Source organism: Papaver somniferum, chromosome 6 (assembly GCF_003573695.1).
Source record: "Papaver somniferum cultivar HN1 chromosome 6, ASM357369v1, whole genome shotgun sequence".
In the NCBI taxonomy this organism is placed as follows: Eukaryota; Viridiplantae; Streptophyta; class Magnoliopsida; order Ranunculales; family Papaveraceae; genus Papaver; species Papaver somniferum.
Genome location: NC_039363.1, coordinates 121,177,548 through 121,194,550, shown reverse-complemented (window position 1 = coordinate 121,194,550; position 17,003 = coordinate 121,177,548). Strand labels below are relative to the sequence as shown.

General features: G+C 35.1%; 2 protein-coding genes across 2 annotated transcripts; one reads left to right on the top strand and one right to left on the bottom strand.

The window, feature by feature from the left end:
• Positions 1–1,165: 1,165 nt before the first annotated feature.
• On the bottom strand, positions 1,166–2,588 carry LOC113286108 (trans-resveratrol di-O-methyltransferase-like). Its single transcript, XM_026534819.1, has 2 exons — positions 1,735–2,588; positions 1,166–1,651 (listed from the first exon to the last, which is right to left on the bottom strand). The coding sequence occupies exons 1-2, from the start codon at positions 2,506–2,508 to the stop codon at positions 1,358–1,360; spliced, it is 1,068 nt and encodes a 355-aa protein (XP_026390604.1). The 5' UTR covers positions 2,509–2,588; the 3' UTR covers positions 1,166–1,357.
• A 795-nt stretch (positions 2,589–3,383) lies between these two features.
• On the top strand, positions 3,384–5,242 carry LOC113286107 (B3 domain-containing protein At3g19184-like). The gene is made up of 5 exons (XM_026534818.1): positions 3,384–3,623; positions 3,716–3,925; positions 4,039–4,245; positions 4,780–4,880; positions 5,008–5,242. Exons 1-4 carry the CDS (start codon positions 3,543–3,545, stop codon positions 4,858–4,860), a joined length of 579 nt encoding a protein of 192 aa, XP_026390603.1. The 5' UTR covers positions 3,384–3,542; the 3' UTR covers positions 4,861–4,880; positions 5,008–5,242.
• The last annotated feature ends 11,761 nt before the right edge of the window (positions 5,243–17,003 follow it).

The following is a 17,003-nucleotide window of genomic DNA, read 5'->3' as shown; positions in this document are numbered from 1 at the left end:
ACTAGCTTCTACCCAGAATCGGTTTATATGGAAATGAAAATCAACCGATTATCCATAATCGGTTTATATTGGCATGAACGTAAACCGATTGTGGTTAAATTTTCTTTTTTTTTTATCTGTGAATTATGTGTTGTTAAACATCAAATAAAATTAAAATTCATTCTACAACCGAGTTAATGAAATGAAATCGAGTATGATTTCATACTCATTTTATGATCGAGTATTAACTGGAAAAAAAAATGGGTTAACCAGAATCGGTTACACGATACATATGTAAAAACCGATTCCTGACATTGCACAACAGGAATCGGTTTATAAGAATGCTCATGTAATCCGATCCTAACAAAAAAAAGATACAGAAAAATTGAGAACAACAATCGGTTTACTCGACACACATATAAAATCCGATTCTAACATTATACATCAACAATCGGTTTTTATAAGTGCTAATGTAATCCGATTCTGGTTCAAATTTCTCGAACCAGAAAACATATCAAGAACAATCGGTCTTTGTGGGCATGAACATAAACCGTTTCTATTTGCAATCAGATCACATATATATTAACGTTAACCGATTCTGATACACCAGGAAAAATTTGATTTCAAAATTTTCGATTTTTGAGCAATTTTATGTTATTAAAACCTAGTTTATAGGATTGAGTTGAGAAGAAAAGAAGAAGAATCAGTTGAAGTGGAGATGGAAATGAATTTGGTTTTGATTTTAGTTTTATGATTTTGATTTTAGTTTTTAAATCTTATGATTTTAATTTTATTTTTTAACTTTATGATTAGGATTTGATGGGGACAAATTAATAGTATTAATGTTTGATAGAGGGTAAATGGTAGTTTCATCAAACTTAGACACCCCTTATCATTTTTATGGGGTGGATGAAAAGATCCATAGGCCCCAATTAAATGGCATAGACCCCAATTTAGCTAGTCTGGGAAAGTGTTTACTTATAGCATTTTTCCATTTTTATCTTTGAAAGGGAGACTAAAATTGATAACCTGGTGCTGAGGAAGCGCAATAAGAGTACAACAAGAAAAGAAAAGCAAACATCCAGCAAAAAGAGCTTAAGGCTAAAGCTGATCATGAAAGGACGGACACTTGCTAAAGCCTTCATTTGTGTACATTTATAGATTTTCATATGCGTCAACAAGTCAATTCTATCCGAACTTATTTTCTTTTCAACAAGGATTGTGCTACTACAACTTGAATACATTTTATGATGTAAGAAAACATACATTAATCCGCACAGCTATGTGCGTTAATAATTTTATGAGGAAAGTTGGCTACTTATTACAGGTTACAACAGGAATATGATAAGCAAAGAAAGCACAAGACAAACACGTCAATTTAGGGGAAAACCTCAATGAGGGAACTAAAGCCCATTAGAGGAGTGATCTTATAGTGAGTAAAACCAGCTTCAATGAAGAGTTTCTCCCATTCTTTCTCAGTTCTTTCTTTACCATTGTGAGTACTCATCATCAACATGTCAAAGTAAAGTTGGGTTTTTGAGAACTCATCATTTTCTTGCTTCTTTCCTTCTTTCACCACAATGTCAATTATGATCACTTTTGTTGTAATGGCTTTTCTGCAGCTCTTCATTATCATCAAGGCTTCCTCGTCCCCCCAGTTATGCAGAGTATTCTGATTAAATCATATGCACAGATTAAAATTAAATTGTGAACATTCCAAAAAATATATACACAAAATGAAGCAAATGTAGATACCTTCAATAAAACTGCATCAGCCGGAGGAATGGACTCGAACATGTTACCGCCAATGAATTCTAAGTTGTTAGTCCCTGGAATGTTTGCAATCAAAGTTGGTAGATCAAGAACCATGCACTTCAAGTGTGGGAATGCATCAGCAATGACTCTAGCACAAGTTCCAGTGCCACCTCCAACATCAACCAAAGACTTCAAATTCTCAAGCACTTCCTTGTGCTCTCTGACAATTGAAGTCATGACCAAATGAGAGTTTTTAGCCATAGTTGCGCCAAATTTCTTTTCATATTCGGGGTTTAGTGCCAAGTAGTTCCAAAATGGCATGCCTTGATCAGCCTCGAACGCTGTAGGTGCTGTTCCGCGATACCATTCACTAAAGATATGGCCAGGTTTCACCTGTGCAGGATTCAGAAGATTGACTACAAAAGGTGCCAAGGTGTATTCGGTATCTGTTGTCAAGAAACTAGAAGATAGTGTCAGAACATATCCTTCCTCTTCTTGATTTTCACCGGTTTTTTGTGTAGCAAAGATGCCCGAGTTCACCAAGAGGCGCATGAGGCGATACACAGCCTCGGTTCTTGATGGGGGTAAAGAGAGTGCTTCGGCGAGTTCGATAAGGGTAATAGGTTTTCCATGCTTTTGGATGATATCTGGAATACCTAATTCAACAGCACATTTCAGAGACATGGAACTTAGAAAAGCACAGATATGGTTGAAAACATGAGATTGAGCTTGCACCAAGTCATTTTTGTTCACTTGTTGAGCTGCAGAAGCCATTCGAAACTAAATGCAATTGATTCTGATCAAAAAGCTCTTCACTTCAATTGGTTAAGACTGATGAAAAAGTGTGTGATAGTTCCATCAGAATAGCTTGTTATATAGTGAGCAATCCATGAAGTTTGTTTGAATGGGATATGCGTTCATCTGACTTGGACTTTCAAAGGTATTTGCGTCATGATAAATATAATACAGTTACTTTCTTTGAACGGAACCCAACATATATATGCTTACAGCTTTTGCATTTCCATGCTTATGAATTTTGATGAATTCAAAGTCATGCCAAAAGATTTGACCCGCAGCTTCTGGTTTTATGGAAACCAATTTTATCATTTACGATAAAATCAAGGTTAGGAGGTCGGATTGGATTGGATAGCAGGGTCCTCAGCACACATATGACCAAAAATAGAATACTATTGATTTACGAAATGAAAATTATTGGAAGGTAGAGAGTAAAAAATTGTGGATTTTTTTTTACCTTGCCATGTCAGATTCAACTTTAATTTGAATTTCAAACTCTGTAGGTCTTGCCGCTTAATCTCTCCCCGTACACTGCATATGGGAGGTCTTTAATTTATGTTTAACCCGCAAATCGATACGGGCCATACGGCAAATCAACGGTCTATTAAATACTGACCCTAGTTAGTAAGTTCGCGAATGATTCGCGAATCATTCGCGAATTTTTCCGTATCACGAATTTTACCGTCTTATTCACGTACGTTTGCAACTCCGAACCCAAGTCGCGTATTATGTGGCATTCCCGGATTATTCGCGAATCGTTCACGAATTTTACGTATCCCGAATGGTACGTCCGCTTAATTCGCCATAAATTCTTTAGCTTTTACTTTTCAAAGTTCCCGAATTGTTCACTCTGATCCTCTCTAAAACCCCATTTCTCCATTTACTCTGATCCTTTCCAAAACCCCATTTCTCCATTTAATCTGTATCTGAAACCCTTAAAAGAAATTGTTCACTCTGAATCTAAAAACCCTAACTTTTATTGTTCACTGTAGGAAAAACCACCAAAACGAAGAATGATTCAGAAAAAGCTGGAGTTTGTTCAAGTACGAAGATCAAGTCGTAACGCCGACAAACCCACGCCGGTTTATAAAGAAGTGAGTCTAGTCTTATACTATCATTCCGTAGATCAGTTCACTTTTTTTTCAACTTAGCTATAATCAGTAACTTGTTTTTGTTGATTTTGCAGGTTTTCGTTTTTGAGTATGAAAGGGCTATTAGAAAAAGTTCAAGACCTAGAGGATTGAGAGATTCAATGGAGAATTTCCCAGTAGCAAGTGAGAAAGAAAGAGCAATTGCAACTGAGAAAGCTTGTGAACTTGAGTTATCTCTGGGAAATGAGTTTCAATCTTTTGTTAAACCTATGCTTCATTCTCATGTTAACCGCGGATTTTGGTTGGTAAGTATAAGCACCATTTGAATCGATTGTTTGCCTAATCTTCTTCTTTACAGAGACTATGCTTAATTTGATTTTTAATGACTAAGATATCTTATTGGAATTGTCTGCAATAGGGTCTGCCTAATGGTTTTTGCAAGAAGTACCTACCCAGAAAGGATGCATCAATTACGCTGGTTGATGAAAATGGAGAAGAGTGTGTTACAAATTACCTTGCGGAGAAGGTTGGCTTAAGTGGTGGCTGGAGAGGATTTGCCTTGGATCACCAACTTGTTGATGGGGATGCCTGTGTATTCGAATTAATCAAGCCTACCCAATTTAAGGTAATAATACGAACCTTCGATTTGTTTTTTGACAAGCAAATGCTCCATAATGTATCAACAATGTTTTACATTGATGTTTGCTTAGTTCCCATTACACTTTTGCTGTAGAACTAGTCGGTTGTTCTGAGGTTGCTCTCAAGCTTAGTAGAGACAAGAATAACATGTATGCCCTGTAGATAAGATCGAATTAGTAGGATTATTGTCATTCATGTGCTAGTTTTACAGTTCAATACTGAGAGTGGCACTTCTTGATCTGGTGAATCAGGTTGAGAGTGTTTGCTCTTTGTTTTAAAATGGTTGCTTGCATCTACTTTTTGACAAGTGCTACCATATGACTGCAGCTCTCTTCCTATTCTGCTTATAGCTACATGAATGAAGATTGAATTGGTGCTGTTTAAACTATCCTATTATCACTCAGAATAACGAATTTTTAGTATGCTAGCTTATCTGTAATACATCTTTACTTCTCATTCTTTAGGAATCTACATTCTTTAAAATGCTGTTACATCTGTTTTCATTACCATTCCTTTCTAGGTTTACATAGTCCGGGCAGCTAATGTTTCATATCCCGAGGAATCAGCTGGTGTTTCAAATGATGAGGAATCCTCCTCATAGATTAGATCTTCTCGAATCAGGTAATTTACTTGACATCTTTCTTCATGACATTGTAACTTTTGTTCAGATGATCAGGTCTTAACGAACTAATGAGGATAATTAGGTACGATATAGTAGCATAACCCCAATTTGGACTTCTATCTACAGAGCAACGGCAGACGGAGTAAAAAATGGAAGGTTTCGCGCAACAACAGATGGAGTTGGGGGAAGTTTTTTGGTTTTTGTTGTTGCTAGTGCCATGCACAGCATTTTGTCAATAATATATCTTACTCTTACAATTTCAATGGGGTCTTTTTGTTATTCGAAAGTTCAAACCAAACTGTAGGTTCTTGCTACAATGTCTTGTCTCGAATATGAAAAATCTGAGAACAACTCTTTGCTTCATGGCCTCACTAATTCGACTGTTACAACAAACAATCTTCCAATTGATGGTGTGAAGCTTTCTTTTTCTTTTTCTGAAGGACTCGTCTCAAACACAAACCAAACTAGAGGGGTTGAACTTTTTTGATGGACTGTGCCTGAAACACGAAAAAAAAAACTAGAGGGGTTGAAGAACGCTATCCCTCATGGTCTAAACAGGAAATTAACATTTAATCTCAAAATTACTGGGCTTTGGACACTCTAGTCCTACACTCTCAAGCCTAGTACCAGGAGGTCCAAATTAACGGAATCTGAAACGAGTTAATCATTTCCTATACGATTCAGTCCAAAATAAAAAAAAAAAATCGATGACAAAAATACCCATCAGATATTATTTCTTCGTAACTCGGTTTTCATTTCTTCATTTCTAGCGTCCGTCGAGAAAATTTTTCCAGTCGCTCTTGTTGAAGACGATGTTACTAGTTTCATCTCGTTTTTCTTTTTTTTTTTGTCGATTGATTGATTTCGTTTCACTTGATTCATCAAATTGGTTATACAATTTTCGTTATGTAAAAATTTGGATTAGGGTTAATTCATCAATTTAGGGTTCTACTGAGATCAATTGTTTTTATATATAATATTTTTCGAGGTTGAGTGATGCGTTCATCGTCACTACAACAATCTACAGGTATGTTATTCATTTATTTACGATCTTGTTATGTATTTTTGGAAGAAATTATTATTATCACTATTTGTTTTCTTGATTTGGGGGATTTTTGTTGATGGTAAGATGTTTTATTGAGTTTATGTAGTTAATTGAGTATCAATTTTAGGTTTTCTTCCAAGGATCTCAACTTATTGGGTATATGCAGTGAAGAGTATACTTAGTTGATAGGGTTGATGATGTTGGGTTTAATTACTTTATTTCTTTTTAATGTAGTGTTTAAAAACTAATCAAATGTACTATCATTCGTAATTAGAGTTTATTGAGATTGTTTGGACTTTTTTTTATTTGTAAAAGATGGATGCTCATTTTTGGGGTAGGAGGAACTGTTTCATTTTGGCAATAATATAACTTAAGTTAACATATAAGCTCCTTGCTTATGTTGACGAAGTACCTTGTCAGCTGATTAAGAAGATACTCATAATTGTGAAGGACATAGGATGATATGCCAGTTGATCCTGTTGTGCGATGGACATGGATTATGGCGTAAGATCCTCTTGCTAGCATCTCTCCTGCAGGACCACCCCATGAAGCTTCTAAAGTAAAAATAACGATGCATTGGAGAGAGATTCTCAATTGATAGGAAAGTTTGTTAAAGATGGAATTAGCGGATTCACTGCAGGTATTATTAATCTCCCACTGTATTGATTCTTCCTTCTGTGCTTCCTATATATGGATATGAAGTGGCAAAGAGAAATTGTTAAGGAAATAAGTGGCATGAACATATTTATCTTGTTTGGATTTATGCCTAGGTACGAAAAAAGATAGGTAAACCCCATTTTTAGAAAATTCACGTAACAAGATGGCGTGACTATACTTCTTTTAAATTAGATAAACTAAGTAAAATTTAGCAAGAAAACCGTGTTCGCAGACTATTAGAAGTTTTTAAAACTTTGCAAATGTGAAAAGTCTTCTGTATGTTCAACCAGAGGAAAAGCCAACTTGTCTAATGCTCATGTAAACTAGATCGAACTACGAACATTTTAGCAAGAAAAACTAATATTACCGGCGTCCCTTTTAGTTTGACATAAGATCTTTTTGTGGAGGTTTCATTTCTAGATAGGGAAATTATGACACTTTACTGCTTAGCGGAAAATGTTGAGTTGGTTATGATCCGCAATGATATTTATAATTAAAGCAGAGGCTGTCGTTTACTCGATATTTAAGTATTTCAATTATTAAAAATAGTCAAAACTTATTTGAATATCCAACTAACAAATCAGCCTTTTTTCTCAAATGTCATGCATGTGAAGATTTAGAATTTTTGTAATCGCCAACGCTTAATGTTAGACAAGTTAGTGTCAACTTCCTATGGATGACTAGCTTTGGAAATCTAATGTGTACGTAATTGTACACATTGATTCTTAATGTGTACATAATTGTACACTTGTTGATTATCATGATTATTGTTCATTCTTGCTGTTAGTTTCAATGATTATTCACCTTTTAACCCAGCTATCTTCTTTTACATGTTCTCACTCTATGAATCATATTTGTAGATGTGTACATATCTGTACACCATTGTCTGTTTTCACTTTATGAATCATTTCTTAATTCGCTTTATGAACATTATAATTTATTTACCGAGTCCATGTATTATGTAGCTTATAGACAAATTATGTATTGCAGTTGATGGATTGTAGCAAAGAAATGCGGTATTCCTGAAGCATCGCTCTCAGGATCTGATATATGAACCTTTGAAGGCTGACAGAGTTGATTGCTTTTATCTAAAATCACATTGCTTCAGTTGTCGATATCGTCGTCTAGATTTCTTTGGCTTGTAAGTCTTCTTTGTCTTTTCACTTTTTGAGTTTTAAACACCTTTAATTTGTTATTGTCACTTCCATACAATATAATTGCCACATTAAACGTAATGTCTCTACAAAATATGTAGTTTGACCTGATCTAAATATATGCTGTGAAATCCAAATTATTTGGATTAGTTGGAGAGGAAGCTTTGCTTTGGATAATAGAAAGGAACTAAAAATAAAAATGACTGGATTGAAGTTAGATAAGATTCATAAGACAAGTTATTGGACATTGATGATTTAGTTTTTCATTTCTAGTTTCCCTTCAACATCTTCATACAGCTCCTTCTAACCATAATCCATTTTGGTATAAACTTTTATATAGGAATTAAACACCAAAAGTTATTGGATTTCTTTTTTATACTTTTTTGGTAACTGAGACTTGTGTCATCTTCTAATCCCTATGAATTAAAAGAGCAAAGATGACTTTTATGAGAAGTACAAGAACCTGAGCTCTTTTCTATGTTGTTGCTTTTATGGGTTCATTTTTTCCATCTGATTCTTATTCCTTCGGATTTATCTGGTCTCCTCTCGGGTCTTTTTACAATTGAACTTTCTTGTTCTTTAAGCTTTAACGCGTTCTTAGGGTTGAAATAATTGTATATATTTTTTATTTAATAAGGAACCGATCTATACATTGTCACCAAAAATGTAGTTTCTCTTTTTACCCATGCCTCTTCCGCCTTTAGCAGCTGTGAATTCTTTTACTAATTTTAATATTTTCTTTGGATTGTTCCTACGGGCACTTTAAATTTTAAAAAGAATTACATAGTCGATGCTAATGTTTTTGATGTGTACATAGTTATACACATGTTGATTCTTCATGTGTACATAATTATACACATGTTTTTGAATGTGTACATGGTTGTATACCTGTTGATTTTTCATGTGTACATAGTTGTATACCCGTACATTTGTTAATGCGTACGTAATTGTACACCGTGTCTTACAAGATTTTGTTGTTGTGTATGAACTATAGAAGGAAATTATACCCAAACTTTATATTGCTAATTGTAGAAATCTTTGGTTATTGAATATATAATACGATTCTAGGTAAACATTATCTCGCATCTATCCTTCTTTTATTTTCTTTCTTTTTTATTATATTTTTATATATTGGGTTCCATGACTCGTAAGTTGCTTAGGCATCTGGATACATCTCTCTGGATGCACGCTTGTTTCGAAGTGGTAACTTAGTATATGCTAAAGTAAAATCAGAGTTGATGTTGGTCTTTGTCAAAGTGAGACAAAAATGTGGCACATGATATTCTCTGAGACAGTGTTTTTATTGACATAGGAGCTTGTTGCAGTGTGTTCATTGAAAGTGTATTTTATGTAAGGAAATACGTGAGCCAAAGTTGTTAGTGTACACCAATTGATTCTTAGTGTGTACATAGTTGTACACCTTTTTATTTCAGATGTGTACATAGTTATACACATGCTAATTATCAATAGTTTTTCTTATTCAAATCCGTTAATAGTGGGGCATTCAGTAGTAACATCTAGATGCAAGTTTAGAAATATGGATCCAAGATCGCTTTCAACTGTTAGGACATTTTAACTCATTTTTTGTGTACACATGGTTTCTTAGTTGTGTCTGAACACGTTATGAAAGGTGTTACCGATACTTGCATTTGGAATGAATTTATATATATGTCGTGTGGTATTTTTACTTTCATTAAAACCCTTTGATTTTTTATTCATTTTTCTAATTTTGATGATCAAGGAGGTACTGGATCTGGTGGTCGATCGATACACCTTAGTTTCTACTTGCGCAAGGTGTAAGCCTTTTCGCTAACATTATTGCCAATATTTTGGCTGCAGGTGGTCGCGTGAAAACGCGATGAATCATTTCAGATAGAAGGTGAAAAGAAAGAATTTTTTGATGGTAAAGAATAGTGTCGAGAAACACTGAGTATGTCAACAAGCTTCACCGAGCTGGAATGCGCACCAGCGAGTTCCATGGAGGTAATTCACTTAACTTCTATTCTCATAAAACTTCAGTTATAGGGGTAGGTAATAATTCACTCACCTGTTGAAGAGAAGTGGCACTGAAACAAGATGACAGTATCAGTAATTTTGATGTTTAGGATACATTTTTACTCCAAATTCTTAATCAAAAAGGTATACTTCATATTAGAGTTTTCCGAATTTGAAATCAGTTGGTAAATTGGGTTTTATACCTTAAAATGTTGAGCTTACTTATCTTAGATTATTTTTGTGACTAATTCTTTTCATTTCTAGGATAAAGACAATTAGTTTTTAAAAAATGAAAATTATATTCATATGGGTACTCTTTTCGCAGGTCCAGGGAAAGCATTAGTGGTATTTAGGTAGACGATTCAAGGTGTATGTGGATTTAGTGCAACTTGACTTGTCTTTGGATTTTCTAAATTTTTGTAGATGTGTACATGTTTGTACACCAGTGTAAACTAATATTTTTTAGAAAATGAAAATTATATACTCATATGGGTACTCCTTTTGTAGCTATCGGAAAGAGCTTCCCAAATCTATAAAGTTTGTAAATTTTGGACAAACGGTTCAAAAGATAAATTGTTTTTTATGTTAATTAAAATTGCTGACATCATCATAAGTCATTGTGGACTAAATTGCAAATATTTGGACTAAACTGTAAATGATAAGGGTTATTAATGTACTTTCCCATTTTTTTGACTAATTTGTACCTAGTTGACCCAGACTGGACTAAACTATATTTTTGGACTGCTTTTGGACTAAACCGTATTTTTTCCATCCCCGATAGGTTTTCTTTAGACCGGGTCTTATGGAGGTTCCCAGCAGAAAAAAATACTAAAGTCATAGGGCATGTCTCAGTAAATAGAAGTGGAAATTGAATTATTGTCCCTACTTCTAATGGGTCTTCACAAATATTCCTAACAGACTTTATAAATGTCCCTGATGGCATAATTGAAATTTTCTTTAAAAATATAATTATCATATTTCCTTATATAGCCTTTCCTCTTACTTTGTTCTTCTCAATTGTAACAGCAGAAGAAAGAAAAAGAACTCATCTCTCTCACCATCATCTTCTCAATCGCCCCCTGTCACCGCCAAGATTTCTATCGCCGCCACCACAACCAGCACCACCATTGTTACGTCCGCCGTTAGTATCAACAAATCTACCACGATTTTTATGTCCGATTTCAACTGATTTCAAGCCAGATACAGAGATCGATTTGATTTTCAGTTTTCGATTTAGTGGTTTCTTGTTGAGATTCAGATTTCGAGTGGACTTTGAGTTAAAAATTCATATTCAGTGATTTTGAGCTCGAGATTTTTTTGATTTCGAACTAGTTGAAATAATGTTATAGTAAGGTTTAAATCAGATATAACGAGATGGAGATTTGATTTAGGATTTGGTGAAATAATATATTGGCAGATGATTCATTGATTTCATCTATCTACGACTTTTTCTAATTTGTAAGTAATTTCGTTTAATTGATATGTGCACCATTACAATCTGTTTTCTATAATTTCAATTTTTGTTAAAAAATTCATTGAATATGTAAATGTCATTACTTTACCGCAGCTATGGTTCTTAAAATTATTTGGAATGAGGATATGTAGATCAAAGGCTTGAGGTATATGAAGGTGCTCTGTATCATAATTGAATATATCCATCTTTTTTATTAGTGAATTTGAGGTCGGAAGACTTTGGGTGATAAGTAGTGCTTTTTATTTGTGTTTAGTGAATGTAATTAAATAATCAAGGCTTTGGAAGTTGGCTATCCATGATAAATTAAAGGTTTGCTAGTTCATTCACTTCGTGAGTCTAGGCGTATAAGCTGCAGAACAGAACATTCAGCTAGTTATGAAATGACATGTGGTTTAGTATGCGTAGTTCGAATTAGCAAAATATCTTGTTCTGTCTACGATAGCTCGTGATTTCTTTGGAATTCTTATGTCTCAGGTAAAAAATTTATTTATGTTTATTTACAAGGTTTTGAGCTTGGTGATATTGCAAGCCGATATGGGATCAACTACGATTGTTGATCTATTTGTGGGATCAATTCTTGTTGTTGATCCATTTTTTTATTGGATCAATTCTTGTTATTGACCCAATTTTTTATGAGATCAACTATTGTTGTTGATCCTTTTAATTCCTATTGTTTACAATAATTCTTTTGGATAAGTATAATAATGCTTGTAGTTTAAATCATGTAAATTTCTTCCAATGTTGAACTTGTGGTGCAATGGTAGCATGACTGACTCCATGTCAGATGATGCGTGTTCGACTCATGCCAAGTTCACTCCATTTACATGGATCAATTTTCATTGTTGATCCAATTTAGGGGATCAACTACTATTGTTGATCCACTAAATTGGATCAACTTCTACTGTTGATCCTTTTTTTGGATCAACTACCATTGTTGATCCCCTAAAACTAGATCAACTTCTATTGTTGGTTCTATTTTTATTTGGATCAACTACTATTGTTGATACAAAAATATCTGAACCAGTGGTGGTGGCGGCGGCGGCGGACTGGTGGTGGTGGTGGCGGCGGCGCACTAGTGGTGGTGGAGGATTGGTGGTGGTGTAATAGTGGTGGTGAAGGAGTGGTGGTAGAATATTAGTGGTGGTGGAGGTTGGTAGGTGGTGGTTGTTGAACGGTGGTGATGGAACGGTAGTTGAATGTTGGTAGTGGTGGTGCTAGTGGTGGTAGTGAAGTGGTAGAGAAAGAAATTTGTTCCATTTTGAAATAAAGAAAAATATTATATGGGTGAGGGCACTAAGGTAATCTAATTTTAGATGTATAAGGTTATTAAAAACTAGGGACATATTTATTGTTGCATAAGGATATATTTATTGGTGTCCAAAAGTAGGAACATATAAATAATATACCCTTCTTATTATACCATCTATGGATTCAACGACGCCCCAACGAAGCCGCTAGGAGACATCGTGTTAGAAGTAAAGGCATGACCAATGAAGATCAAAACCCGGTTCAGTGTGGTCGATGCTCCTTCTCCCTACAACGCCATCATCGGTCGAAGATGGGTACTGATGGTTTATCAAAAGTGATTGTAGTTGAAGTGGTAAAACGGATTCGTATCATACTTGTGAAGAAAACAATTTTTCTAGATTTAAATTAAACACGCAAATAAATAAAATAGTTCAAACCTTTAGAGAAAAACACCAAGACTTGGATTCCACCATTGATCCATTATTTGATAAATTCTAATAATTAATGTTCATGCAATTTTTCTTTTAGAGTGATTCTAATATTATGCCTTTTGTAGATTTTTGAAGTAATAAATGTAAACACCAAGCATGAAACATCAAGAGTCTTAAACTAAGCATGCTCCATCAAAATGAATCACAATTATTCAATAAAAATCAATTTTTCAATAAAAATTCCATGCAAATAATCATGTAATAATATTGCAAATAAATAATAAAGTTAGAATTATACCATAAATAAGGACCAATGGCTTCCTCCGTCGCCTTGGCTAAGGGGTTTAGCTCCTCATCCCAAAAACACACTCACAAGATAAATTCATGGCTAAAATAGGTGTTTTTATTGATGTATAAGATGAAACAGGAAATTGTAACGCTGTGAAAGTGTTACAGCATCACCGTTACAAAGGGGTCACTGTTACAAAAGAGTATGGTAATTTAAGACTGATGTAAACGATAACTATCTACTGCTGTGAAACAACAACAATGGTATTGAAAATAAGTCTGCTGAAGAACGATAGACTCTGCGAGTCTGTTCTTCGTGTTCTTCAGAAGCTTTAATGGCAGCAACGGCAGCAGCGCTGTCTCCTCTATAATTGCTTCTCCTAGGCTCTCATCGACTCTAAACTCTTTCCTAAGGTTTTCAAAACTTTTCTTTGATGTAAACCAACACTTATATAGCCCAACAGATCCATAAATCTCGACTAAATATGCGATTATTCTTTTTCTTCTTCTCATGCAGTTGAAACGATAATCGCTTCTGTTGGATATAAAATAGCTACCAAACTCTTCCATAATCTTGAATAGGACCATGTACATGTTAATCCAGCGTCAAAGTCCTCCAGAAATCTCTCAAAAATATTCTAAAAACCCAACAGAGAACACGTCTCTTGTTGGAAACTTTGAAACCCTCTCTCGGCCATTCCAGCCCAATTGGTTGGTTCCAATCGATTGTACTAGGCTGTTTAGTCCATCCCAAGTCCAGCCCAACTGATTTCGGCGATTGTATCTCGTTAAAAACTCCATCAAAATTCGATTATCAATCTGCCAGTGAACTTCCCGCCAATTGTCCAATTCAAAACGTGAAGAAGGTGGGTGCCCTTATCCTGTGCTGTTCTCCTTTAGCAGCTGCCTGGAAATAGGTCACCCCTTAGTAATTAGGTTACCCCTTATCCAAAATCGAGGGTCTTATAGTGATTTCTCTGGGACATTTCCGCACTTTTTTCGGGGTTCCTCCGGATATTCCTGGGGTACTTCCGGTATAATTCTGGGCGCTTCCGGCACGTTATCAACGGAGGTCCAAATGCCGCATTTTTAGCCAATTTTCCACAAAGCCTTATTCTTCCAAAAACACCTACAAATAAATAAAATAACCAAATAAGTACGATATCGAGCACTAACAATATATACAAATGAGCTATATTAGACACATAAATGCGTCTATCAAATACCCCACAAATTATTATTTGCTAGTCCTCGAGCAAATCTAATCTAAATAAAATGACTACACTTAGCACGTGCAGTAAGCCGTTTAAACCACTAGGTGGCCCTAGTGGCGGAGTGTTGTCTCCGGAGGGTTACCAGAGGTGTACCCACAAAACCTTAATACTCCAGAGCTTAGCTATCTACGCAGAACCTTGGAAGGCACTAAAGAATCTCCTTGGTTGGCATACTTATTGACTACAGGAAGAAGTACCCTGATGCGAAATTCCAATTGTTGTACACGAGTTTGCACTCAAGCATACTAAAATTCATATAAAGTGACAGAGCTCTACTCAGATAGTTGCACTATGGACATCATATTCGGAGTCAAAACTAATCACATGGATAGATCAAGAAGATGGATATAGAAAACATAGATGGTTTTGATTGTTTACTAAGTGAACGACGTTTCCCATATCTGTCTGAAGGCCTCGCCAAAATGAACCTCCTAATGGATTGAGATACTAGTCTGACTAATATCAACACACTGGCATATACAAGGGTACCAGTGGTCGATAACCTAACTCTAGGTCAAACACAACTGGCATATACAAGGGTACCAGTGGTCGACTTTATTGAATTTATTCCTTTTGGTCAAATGGTCTGGTCTCAATTTCTTTCTTCTTCTTTTTTTTTGTTTTTCTACTTTTGGTAACTACCATTTTTTTTTCATCTTTTTTTTTTCATCTTTTTCTTTTTCAACTTTTTTTTTTCATGGTATCTCAATCACTCTAATTCACCCTAGCATTGGTAACAACTTGAATCGTGGGCCCCACCTATCACTTAGAGAAACATAATTTAAAAACAAAATAAAATTAAAATAGAAGTGAAAAGGACTCAACGAGATATGGTGAAACTATCATGTTATTTCTAACACCTGAGCTCTGTGCTTTTATGAATAGACTCTTTAGATGTTTCCATCTAATCAGATTGGTTCCTCAAACTCCTACAATCAAAATGCTTCCATCCACTTAGATTAGTTAGTGCAATCCTCAATAGGCATAATTTCTAAGCTCTGGAGTTTATTTATTGCAACTAAAAGCCAAAAAGTGTTTCTTCCCCACCCCCAAACTTAAATCTAACATTGTCCTCAATGTTTCTACTTATGAAATTAAAGCACATACAAGGAGAAAATGTTACCACTGGAGGGAAAAGAAATAAGGAAGGATATTACCGTATCACAAGAACGCGGGAGCCTCCCAGTAAATGCTAAATTTATAGTCATTAGCTAGACATCAAATACCTCAAAAATAATTTTCACCTTCCAAAGTCGTATACCAATAGTCGAAACAATTGTGGGTCCATAAGACCAAATAGAACTTCCACTAATAGGAGACAAATAGTCAAGAACAGAAAAATGAGCAGAAAGAGCACAACCTGATCTAAAGTTTCTCGCAAGACAATTGGATTTATCTGGAGTGCCCAATTGGGCTTCATATGAGTGTCTCGGGAAACATATTCATCCGAAAAACGGGCCTCTAACATATGGATTTTCTCCTGGACAGTATCAGGAGGATCGGGTTGTGGAGTCTGAATAGACTCAGGGAATACCTCACTAGGCTCGAGTCCCAAGTTAGGGACTTCCAATGGGGATACTTGACTATCACAAGAATCATTACTACCTCCAAACATATTTATTGTTGAACTGTAGGGTCCTTGTACTAGGGATACTTGAACTGTAGGGTCCTTGTACTAGGGACATATTTATTGTTGCATAAGGATATATTTATTGGTGTCCAAAAGTAGGAACATGTAAATAATATACCCTTCTTATTATACCATCTATGGATTCAACGACGCCCCAACGAAGCCGCTAGGAGACATCGTGTTAGAAGTAAAGGCATGACCAATGAAGATCAAAACCCGGTTCAGTGTGGTCGATGCTCCTTCTCCCTACAACGCCATCATCGGTCGAAGATGGGTACTGATGGTTTATCAAAAGTGATTGTAGTTGAAGTGGTAAAACGGATTCGTATCAGACTTGTGAAGAAAACAATTTTTCTAGATTTAAATTAAACACGCAAATAAATAAAATAGTTCAAACCTTTAGAGAAAAACACCAAGACTTGGATTCCACCATTGATCCATTATTTGATAAATTCTAATAATTAATATTCATGCAATTTTTCTTTTAGAGTGATTCTAATATTATGCCTTTTGTAGATTTTTGAAGTAATAAATGTAAACACCAAGCATGAAACATCAAGAGTCTTAAACTAAGCATGCTCCATCAAAATGAATCACAATTATTCAATAAAAATCAATTTTCCAATAAAAATTCCATGCAAATAATCATGTAATAATATTGCAAATAAATAATAAAGTTAGAATTATACCATAAATAAGGACCAATGGCTTCCTCCGTCGCCTTGGCTAAGGGGTTTAGCTCCTCATCCCAAAAACACACTCACAAGATAAATTCATGGCTAAAATAGGTGTTTTTTATGATGTATAAGATGAAACAGGAAATTGTAACGCTGTGAAAGTGTTACAGCGTCACCGTTACAAAGGGGTCACTGTTACAAAAGAGTATGGTAATTTAAGACTGCTGTAAACGATAACTATCTACTGCT

Coding starts and splice junctions, on each gene's coding strand:
- LOC113286108 (XM_026534819.1), bottom strand. CDS start 2,508: ATGGCTTCTGCAGCTCAACAAGTGAACAAAAATGACTTGGTGCAAGCT. Junction 1,652..1,734: donor CTGATGCAGTTTTATTGAAG/GTATCTACATTT, acceptor TGATTTAATCAG/AATACTCTGCATAACTGGGG.
- LOC113286107 (XM_026534818.1), top strand. CDS start 3,543: ATGATTCAGAAAAAGCTGGAGTTTGTTCAAGTACGAAGATCAAGTCGT. Junction 3,624..3,715: donor CCACGCCGGTTTATAAAGAA/GTGAGTCTAGTC, acceptor TTGATTTTGCAG/GTTTTCGTTTTTGAGTATGA. Junction 4,246..4,779: donor TCAAGCCTACCCAATTTAAG/GTAATAATACGA, acceptor ATTCCTTTCTAG/GTTTACATAGTCCGGGCAGC.